A 10371-nucleotide genomic window follows, 5' to 3' on the forward strand; every position below is an offset into this window, starting at 1 on the left:
TGCCTGGAACACACAGGAGGACCTCTCGACAGCAAGAGTACCAAAGGATTCGTGGACGCACGGCACGCATTTTGAGTGCGCACACGCTCACTGAGCGAGAGGAGAGAAAATTCATAAGAGAGCAGCGTATAATTGAAAGCGCGCGTCCAGTTTTGTGCATGAGCAAAGGAAATCGGCGTGCGAGCGGAGAGATTCGCGCGCTCGTATGACAAGAATACGCTCTCGACTTGTAATAATGCGCTCACGACATTTGTCATTAAAATAACGCCATATCCCACGCTTTCGCAATCTGTTCGCACAGTTTTGCAAACTGTAGCCTACTCGCGGAATTGAAGCCTCTGTCTGTCAACAGAACAAGCTCCTACAGGAACATTAAGAAATATTGTATACTGTTTTATTTTAGATTATATTATAAATTGTCTTACTGTGTTTATATTCCAGTTTGCAAAACTGTGCGAACGGATTGCGAAAGCGTGGGCACAGATTATGAATTTGTGGGTACAGATTTCAAAAACTGAGGGGACGGTTTACAAAACCGAGAGCACGGATTGTAAACTCGCGGGTACAGTTTATTCATCCGAGAGCACGGTTTTGTAAACTGTGGGAACAGTTTTAGAATCTGCGAGTACGGATTTTTAAACTGAGGGAACGAATTACAAAACTGTGGCCACGGATTTGCGGGGCTTGTTTTTTTTTCGCTGAGGGGTGACCAGACGGGCTCCGTAGTAATACGATGCATGTACAACCATGATTTAAAAAAGGTAGCGTGGTTGGTAGATTTACAGTTTACATCTCAGATGTTGAGCATAGTAGACATCCAACATCTCTTCTGATCTTTCTCCTGAGTATGTTATATAGGAACAGAAAACAGGGAATGGGCCTGTGGTGTGTTTTGGGTTGGATGGGGGATATGAGCAGGTGTGTACTGTATGTGTCGGTGAAACTCTTATAGGAAGAAAAACATGATGAGGGTTTCAGTAGTTTGTTGGGTTCAACATTAGTGCTCAACCTACAGACACCTGATTCAGAAAATATTAAAGGTAAGGGATTAGATGAGGTTATATGTTTCTAATATTATTATTAATAGAACGTCTATATGTAATTCTATATTTCTATTAATAACAATGTTCTCCTTATTTTTAAAATGCCTGTTAGGTTAATGACATGAAATGATTAGATGCATCATTTACTTTTTTAATCATTTAGATCATTCATACTATTTATCAGGCGTCTACCTACACAGATTATTTAAAATGAGATAATAAAAAAATAACAAAAAAGAAAAGATTCCCCTGTTTCTCAGGTGCAGGTTTTACAGCCTTTCTCAATGGACAATTATCACCTAATTTACATGTCCTTTTTTACAGTTTGGCATCAAGATGAATCAAATTGAGTTTGAATATGACTATCCGAATGACAGTGAAATCTGTAGCAAGGACAACGTGGTTCAGTTTGAATCGTCAGTCACTCCAGTTGTTTTCATCATTGTGGTTCTGTTCAGCTGTGTGGGGAACACGTTGGTCTTGTGGGTCCTTGTGAAATATGAAAATCTAAAATCTCTGACCAACACGTTCCTGTTCAATCTGGCTCTCTCCGATCTGATTTTCACATTCGGTCTGCCCTTTTGGGCCTACTATTACATGTACGGATGGACTTTTGGAGATGAGGCTTGTAAAGCGGTAAACTTCGTGTTCTACACTGGATATTACAGCAGCCTCATCTTCCTCACAGTTCTGACCGTTCATCGATACATAGCCGTGGTGCATCCCATGTCAGTGGTCTTATCGCGGAAAAGTCTGCACTGCTACATAACATCTGCTATCATCTGGGTCATGAGTATTGGCGCTGCCGTTCCCCAAGCCATGTTCAACTCAGTTGTGAACTACACAGAACATACGACGGAATCGACAAACAAAATGAATCTAAAAGTAATCCAGTTCTGTGATTTTGAGGGTCAGATTAACTGGAAGCTCGCAGGTACATACTTGCAAAATTTCTTTTTCATTTGTGCTTTCGTGGTCATCAGTTTTTGTTACACTGAAATCCTGGCACGACTGCTTCGACCGACATCTCACACTCGGGCCAAGACCGTGTGGTTAATCCTCTGCATAGTGGTGTTTTTTTTCCTGGGATGGGGACCGTACAATGTGGCCATATTTCTGGACTCTCTGATTGCTTGGGGAATCTCTCCATTCAATGAATGTCACGTCAGCATCTCTATCGACTATTTGATGTACGTATCTCGGATGGTGGCTTTCTCTCATTGCTGCCTGAATCCCTTGTTTTACGTCTTTGTGGGAATCAAATTCAGAAACCACTTGAAGAAAATGATATGGACTGTTTGTAAGAAGGGCAGAGAGCCTCAGAATCGACACAGCAAGCTTATTTACTCGAACGGTGAAGAAATATCTATGCATTAACTGCCCATGTTAGTGGTTTCAAAATGACAGAGTTAATAAAGTGGCCTTTTCAAATGATGTGATTGAAATCGGTGGATGTAAAACTGCTTCTGCTACAAATTAAATGAATTCATGTAAAGTGTCTGTAATTAAACAAATGTTAAGAATGTTTTATTTTTTATTATTTTCTCAAACGTGCACATGCCTGATGCTGTTAGGAGGATTGCTTTGCGGGCCCTTTGATGTGTTTTAAATGTTAGCTGTGGTCTTTTCCTTGGTAAGGGTGCTGGGGGCTTTTTTTTGGCCTGCATCTTTATTTGTCAGCTTTGATTAACCATGAAAATATATATTTGCATTATATTTCTGCTACTTTCTCATTTCATGTTTAAATTTGATGTATTTGTCAACTTGGTCATATTTCTAAATTAAAATGATTACATTCTCACAGCACAGAAAATTTGTTTACAGGAGGTAATGTACATCCAATTAAAAAAACGTATATTTTTATTAGCAATGCAAATAGAACATTTCAGTACAAACACAGAAACCCTCAGTTTCATCAAAGTACATTATATTGTGAAAACTGCAATAATATAATTTATTCTAATTACCATGTATTATATACTTAGTTTTTCTACTACATCTTTCTACGGTATATGCAAGCTGCTTTGCATCAGTGCAAAATTGTGAAAAGCACTATAGAATTTAATTGCATTTATGTTTGCATTATAAGTCACTTATGTCATGACAATAAACTCATTTTGACAAGTAGATGTGGTTCGGTGTGGTTTATGTGATGTTGTCAGTTTTCATGCAGACATATTATGCGGTTAAGTGATTCTTTGTGTTTAAATCGTGTGGTTAAGTCAAGTCAACTTTATTTATATATCGCTCTTTACAATTTTCATTGTTACAAAGCAGCTGTACATGAAACATATTGACTATAAGCAAAATGTTAAAGTTATACAAGTTAAAACAAAAGAAGTGAACACACACAGAATACAGACTCGCACACAGGTTCATACACACCCACATGCATAAAACACAACTCCACACGCACAGAGCACAATATACACACACACACACACACACACACACACACACACACACACACACACACACACACACACACACACAAACACACACGCACGCACGCACGCACGCACGCACGCACACACACACACACACAGTGTGGTTATCTCAGTAAAGCACACATTTAAGATGAAAGAGAGAAACACAGGTCAGATAATATACGGACTATAAATTCCCAAATGTAATAATAAAGAAATTAAGCAGAATGTTACATTTTAAAGTTATATTGATAAATACGAAAACTTTAAATTCTAAAGCTGATATCAGCAGCCAACCAATGAAACGGTAAGAAAATTACAGACAACTTCTGTAAAATTATGGTGTTTTTTTTGTATTCTCATTCGACATACAATCGTCCTCCAAAGGTTTCAAAGCATTCCCAAAAAGATTGTATGGTTTCATTTTTATAACAGATTATTAGTCCATAAGAGTTATTAGTTAACAAACTGTTGTTGTTTTTCTGATAATCCTGTATTTATTCCTCATATTGTATGTTTCAATAAGGTCTGTGGCACCCGTTTGGCACAAACACTTGGGCTTCTCAGAAATCACACACTGCAATGGTAAGTAACACTTTTGGTTTATTCATTGTGAAACTGCTAACATTAGCAAACGGAAACGACTGCGTCGACCAAAGTGGGATATTGCTATTCACACAATTTAGCAGATACACATCTCTTAATCCAGACACTGAGGTAGGCTTCGATTTCATTGTCCTTTTGTCTTTAAATGCCATTGTTAAATCATTGAATACTGTAGCTCATACACTCTTAAAAAAGGTGCTTCAAAAGGTTCTTCGATGCCATAGAAGAACTTTTCAGTTCAAGTACATTCAACATCGAAAGAACCTTTCAGTTTCTGTTTTCTTCTTTAAAGAACCTTTGACTGTATAGTTCTGGTTCTTCTATGGCATCCCTGTGAATAACCTTATAAGCACCTTTAGTCTTAAGAGTGTAGATTGCATTTGTTGTAGTTACAAAATGAGATTAAATATCAAAAATTCTCGCTTGTCTTTCCTCGCCATGTTTTTATTCACCAGAGATGCAAAAGGCATGATGGAATTGCTCACGTACAACAGCAGCAATGATCAGAATTCTGCAGATCTCGAATATAATGACTCATATTACGACTATGGGCATGGGTTAATCCCAATGTGTGAGGTTTACGACTACAAAAAACCCACGGCTGTGTGCTACGCCATTATCTTCTGCCTCAGCATACTTGGCAACGGTGTCCTCCTGTGCGCCCTGACCTGCTATGAAGATCTAAAGAGAGCCACCAACCTCTTCATATTCTGTTTAGCACTTTTCGATCTGCTGTTCACACTTACGTTGCCGTTTTGGTGCGTCGAGTATCTCCACCACTGGGTCTTCGGTGACGTTGCCTGTAAGATCATGACCGGGGCCTACTTCGTGGGCATCTACGGAAGCCTCATCCTTCTGACGGCCATGACACTTGATCGCTTTTTTGTGGTGGTGGTGAGATGGGATTGGCTAACGGGAAGTCGGAGGCTTCAGTGTTCGAGAGCGGCCTGTGCTGGCGCCTGGATCATCAGTCTGATAGCTTCTCTAAGAGACTCCATGGCATCCATTGCACAGAAAGATTTGGACACCTACGCGTGTGAAAGCACCCAGACGGACAACGATCACGCAGGGTATTACACACAACTCATTCTGCTCTTCCTTGTACCGTTTATACTCATCGTTTTCTGTTACACCAAAATCTTGCTGACGTTGATGTCAACATCCAGCAGACAGAAGCACAGGACTGTCATACTGGTGCTGTGTATCGTCATCGCTTTCTTTATATGCTGGGGGCCGTATCATATACTCATAGTGCTGATGTCTCTCTATGACCCCTGTAAATATGACCGACTGAATCTTGCGTTCGTGGTGTGCAGAATTCTGGCGTTTTCTCACTGCTGCATGAACCCAGTGCTGTATTTCCTCAGATGGAGGTTTAAAAGGTTTCTCTCCAGCTTTTTGTGTTGTTTTCCTGAGCTCAGGTGGATGGGGCAGAACAGAGGACCCACCGACCCGAGCGACTCCAGGATTCATCCGTACACCAATGAGAGAGATCTTGGGAACTGTGAACTCAACACACAGTAAAACGCATTACGGAATATACTTGACTTTAGACTTGATAAATCGATTCATTGCTCAGGAGACTGTTGACGGTTTGAGTACACAGCACAACTATATGCACAGCTCAGATCATTTGGTGTCAAAACATTTGATGAGAAACGTTTGAGTTCATACTGTATCACGGAAATGTCTGGCTTTTGTTTGGAGACGTTTGTAAAATCAGAGACATTTGAGATGTCAAATTGTAAAGTGTTTCAGTTCACTTTTCATTTATTCTCCTAGTCATTACAGTCTAGAAGAAACACTTGGGGGGTTTCTGCGCAGTGATATGCAATAATAGTCAAAAGTGAAAGACTTTCTGCACCACGAATACGGACTCAAAATGAGAAAATATATTTTGAAAGAGATTTATAACTTGGTGTGTTAGAGATCTGATGAGGAGGGGTGTGAGTGGGCTGGCCGTTCATTCACGTAAGAGTGAGACATGCAAAAGAAGTCTCTATTGTAGATATTGTATTTTGAGGAAATCACCAGAATCAAGGTACTTCTTGTTTCACATAAATCTGTCTTTCTTTATTTCTTCCTTTTATTTTTGTTATGAATATGTATTCGTTTCTGATAGATTTAAATAAATTGCTCAATCCAAAATGAAAATTCTCTCATTACTTATCATCCTTATCAACATTTGAGCTCTTCTTTTCTTTTCTTCCGTGGAACACCAAAGTAAAAAAATCTTCTGAATGCTTGCTGCTGTTGTCTATCGATTGTTGTAACAATAAGCTTCATAAAGTATAAAATCACCATAACGGGCCCAATTTTTTAGGGTTGCATGAAAAAGCGCTGCTATTTTTTCTAAAAAAGTATCCTTCTGTTTTCCACAGAAAAATAACACTCAGCAGGTTTTGCACAACCTAGAAACAGACAAAACGTTAAATGCTGTCTCTTTCCAATTGCTCCAAAGTCGCCTTGGATAAACGTGTTTGGTAAATAAACAAGTAGAAATGAAAAAATTATAATATATATTATATGTATAGTATATAATGGCAGCTTTTGAGGGTGGATTTGCGTACTTAACTACAAATGATTTCTTGAGTAACTTCTTGTTTACAAAAAGTGGCAAGTATATGCTCACAAAGAAATGTTCCTTGTTAGAAGAATAAGAAAATAAAAAGGTAAATAAAAATCCTCCGAAAGTCATCTAAGAGTTCAAATGTACAGTTGTGGCCAAAAGCGATGTCGCCATGTTAAAACCATCAACATGTGAACAGTGTACACAAAATCGAATACACTAAACCTTTTGTGGAAACATTTGTGATATATTCAGCAAGCATGTGCAAAAGCGATGCTAAACAAATCTAAATAGACTGAATGATTCACTGTAACAATATTGAACTTCTGTCATTTCACAGACAGCGCGATGCATCAGGAGATTATGCAGGAGGACTTGAACTTTAGCCATTATTACATGGACTACATATACGATGGCCATTTGATCACATTAGAGGATCATCTGACTCATGGCCCTGTGATCTGTGCTGTATGCTACATCATCATCATCTGCATCAGTCTACCAGGAAACTGTTTCTTGCTGTGGGTCCTGAACAAGGAGGGTTTGAAGAGCTCCGCCGACTGGTTCCTTCTCCATCTCACAGCATCTGACCTCATCTTCTCCCTCATGTTGATCCCCTGGACCATCGATACCATCTGTGGCTGGGTCTTTGGCGAGCTGGGCTGCAAACTATTCAACTGGGGCATCTTCCTGGGTCTGTACAGTTACATGACGTTCCTCACGGTCACGACGGTCCATCGCTACGTGGTGATCGTGCATCCGGTGTTCGCTACATCCGCTGGGAATCGTTTCAGACTTTACACGCACGTCTCATCCTCCATGGCGTGGCTGATCTCCATAGGCTTCAGTCTGCCCGAAGCCTTCTACTCTGCAATTGTAGACAACCCTGACACGGTCTTGTGTGTTCTCAGATATGACTCCGCATTCACAGAGACACTTGGATATTTCCTTCAGATAATTCTCTTTTTCATGCTGCCGTTCATGGTTATTGCGTTCTGTTACGCCCGGATGGGGTTTACCATTCATAAGAGCCACATGGCGAGCAGAAACAGACATAACGCTGCGTGTATCATTTTCTGTGTTGTCGTGGGCTTTTTTCTCTGCTGGGCACCGTACAACATCTTCCTCTTTCTAGTCGTCTTGAAGAGTTTACATGTCCCTGGAATGATGGCCTGGGAGACCTCGGAGATGGTGTACGTCATCAGTCACATTTTAGCATTCAGCCACTGCTGTCTGAATCCTCTCATTCACATCTTAGGAGGAAAGAAGTTCAGGAGATATCTCTCATGGTCCTCACGGAGGTACAGAAGACATACTTTCAGCACCCAGAGCAGCTTCTCAGGGCAAACACATCTCTGAGCTTCTGGACACATGAAAACGCAGAAAATATGGGTCAAATAAGAATATATGAGATAGTCATTGTAAAATCAAATTTAAGACGCACGTGCCTTTGTAAAATAGGCTAAACAAAACTTTGCAAAAGCCAAACTAGAAGCAACTTTTGGAGAATAACAAAAGTTTTTAAAGTGTATCTACTGTATGTGTTGAAGAAGATTACGTTGAATTAAAAAAAAGTGTTTCGCATCAGTGTTGTGCTGTGTCACCAAATATTAAAGAGGAACAAAGACAAAAAAAGCGGATGTAAAACTCAGTATGTTGTGTAAAGCTACAGAAAAAAAACGGTTTATCTGTGCTGTTGCTGTGAAGAACCCGTTTGGAACCTTCATTTTTTAAGAACGTACGCAGAAGTTGCTAAAGAATGGATGGGTAGTTTATGCTTTTATCCAGTAGAGGGCAGTGGTGGTCAAGCAGTGGGAAATACAGCCGCCGAAAAAATGAAGAGACCATTTTTAGTTTTACTATTTATAGTGTTTAGGTAAAATGATTATTTTGTTTCATTCTGTGTTCTACTAAGCATATTTCCACCACATGTCAAATTAGAATATTGTTTCTATTTGCATTTATTTGCAGAAACTAAAAACTGGAGAAGGGTGAAAATAACAGAAATGATGCTCTGGATTTTTTCAGACCTCAAATACAGCAAAGAAAATACGTTCATATTCACTTTTAAGCAATACAACAGTAATGTTTGTACACTTATTTAGGAAAAGTTCAATAAAGTCTTGTCATGCTGTCACTCCTGAAGTTTGATTGGGTTGAAATTCAACAGACCCTGGACTGAAATGTCCACGATACATTTAGAAATGTAACTATTTTTGGAATGGTCTTTAATTTGTAATTTGCAAAACACAACAAGTCCATTTAGATTCTGGAGAATAAATGAACAATTTATTGGAAAGTCATTTTGTTTCTCCACATTTTTAAATGTCCATTCTAAAGACCTAAACAAACAATTACAAAATCAATTTAGGCATCAATGGTAGAGCAAAACACTTACTGTATGTCCAACAACAGATTATACTGTGTATTGTATTGCTGTACTTGATTAAATAAATGTAGATATATTTAGATGACCATCAATTGACTGAAAAAAAGATTAGATTAGAAGATTAGATTAGAAGTAGAAGATTAGAAGTATGTTAGCTTTGCTGTAAATGCTGTATGTTGGAACGTTATGAAACGATGGTCAATAAATGCATCTCTGTTCTCAACATCACTAAACTGTTTTAAATCCTGTATTGATTATGTATTGTCAGTGTTCCTGTCGTTCAATTGGTAGAGCATATAGCATTCGTTGCACAAGTCAAATAGGTTTGATTCCCATGGGAACAATAAACAAATACACTGTAAGTCACTTTAGATAAAAGCATCTGCAAATGCATATACCCGTAACTTTGTTAAAAACCTCATTCGGAGTCCCACTACTTCCATAAAATGATCCCAGAACACGTTTTCTTTATAGACGGCAGCCAGATGCTCTCTTTTCCGGACACTTTCCCAGCTCAAACAAAGAGTCAATCAATCAAAATGTACAATTCAACAGAACACATTTCTATTAATAACAGACAGTTACCTCAATCATTTTAATTTTACAAAACATATATCAATATAGATAAATCCTAAATCCAAAGAAATGGTGATTTTCTTTTGGTATGGATCATATATTTTAAACAGATCACAAATCTTACAATATAGATGCTTTGGCATTTGAAGCTCTTATATACCTTGTCCTCTATCATGCTCTGCAATTTCGCCATGTTAACATGAAGGTGGATATTTCAAAATAAAGGGTGAGATCTAACTGCTACTGCTCATAACAGAAAGCAAAACATAGAAGTTATATATTTCTTTTTATTTTCTGTGGTTTGACGCATGAAGAACCACAATTCAAATGAAAATATTTAACGTGTGAAGCAAAATAGCCTTTGAAAGACTCTGCGCAGCTTTAAATGGAAACTAATTTTGAACTGTTGAAAAAGTTGAGGTGGCAGAAAACCTGTTCACTGCATCTGTTTATGAGTTTCTTGAAAGACATGGTCCTTCACCAAACTGTACCTCTCTGGCAAATGTGTACTCGGATTATAGCCAGAAGCCAAACAGATGTTGTTTTCTGCTCAATAGCGTCTCATTAGACCGATCTTGTTTTTACCTTCTCTCCTCCTGTCTTTATTTAACTTAACATGTTATTTCGATTCTTCTGCTCTCTTTTGTTTTCTAAAAAATCTATGGATGAAAAGCAAATGTCTGACCTTTTTTCATCTATTTTTACATGTATGCAGCCCTTTGAATATACAGCAAGTGGGCGACTTGGAAAATGGTTTGAGTT

At 38.6% G+C, this 10371-nt stretch overlaps 2 protein-coding genes across 6 annotated transcripts; both read left to right on the plus strand.

Annotated features, from left to right (window-relative positions):
* Positions 1 to 936: 936 nt before the first annotated feature.
* On the plus strand, positions 937 to 3162 carry xcr1b.1 (chemokine (C motif) receptor 1b, duplicate 1). Its single transcript, XM_057334632.1, has 2 exons — positions 937 to 1040; positions 1368 to 3162. The coding sequence occupies exon 2, from the start codon at positions 1380 to 1382 to the stop codon at positions 2418 to 2420; it is 1041 nt and encodes a 346-aa protein (XP_057190615.1). The 5' UTR covers positions 937 to 1040; positions 1368 to 1379; the 3' UTR covers positions 2421 to 3162.
* A 539-nt stretch (positions 3163 to 3701) lies between these two features.
* Positions 3702 to 9139, plus strand: LOC130554764 (chemokine XC receptor 1-like). 5 transcript variants are annotated; one of them, XM_057334629.1, is made up of 4 exons: positions 3702 to 3776; positions 3996 to 4186; positions 4531 to 5145; positions 5497 to 6272. In XM_057334629.1, exons 3-4 carry the CDS (start codon positions 4544 to 4546, stop codon positions 5597 to 5599), a joined length of 705 nt encoding a protein of 234 aa, XP_057190612.1. In that variant the 5' UTR covers positions 3702 to 3776; positions 3996 to 4186; positions 4531 to 4543; the 3' UTR covers positions 5600 to 6272. The 5 variants fall into 5 exon arrangements, with proteins under 5 accessions (XP_057190612.1, XP_057190610.1, XP_057190608.1 ...); XM_057334627.1 differs by lacking the exons at positions 4531 to 5145; positions 5497 to 6272 and adding an exon at positions 6985 to 9139; XM_057334625.1 differs by having other exon boundaries at positions 4531 to 6272.
* Positions 9140 to 10371: the final 1232 nt, after the last annotated feature.

Source organism: Triplophysa rosa, linkage group LG5, assembly GCF_024868665.1.
Source record: "Triplophysa rosa linkage group LG5, Trosa_1v2, whole genome shotgun sequence".
Classification (NCBI taxonomy): Eukaryota; Metazoa; Chordata; class Actinopteri; order Cypriniformes; family Nemacheilidae; genus Triplophysa; species Triplophysa rosa.

What these genes read in the sequence shown, in the direction of transcription:
- xcr1b.1 (XM_057334632.1), top strand. Translation starts at nt 1,380, where the DNA reads ATGAATCAAATTGAGTTTGAATATGACTATCCGAATGACAGTGAAATC.
- LOC130554764 (XM_057334625.1), top strand. Translation starts at nt 4,544, where the DNA reads ATGATGGAATTGCTCACGTACAACAGCAGCAATGATCAGAATTCTGCA.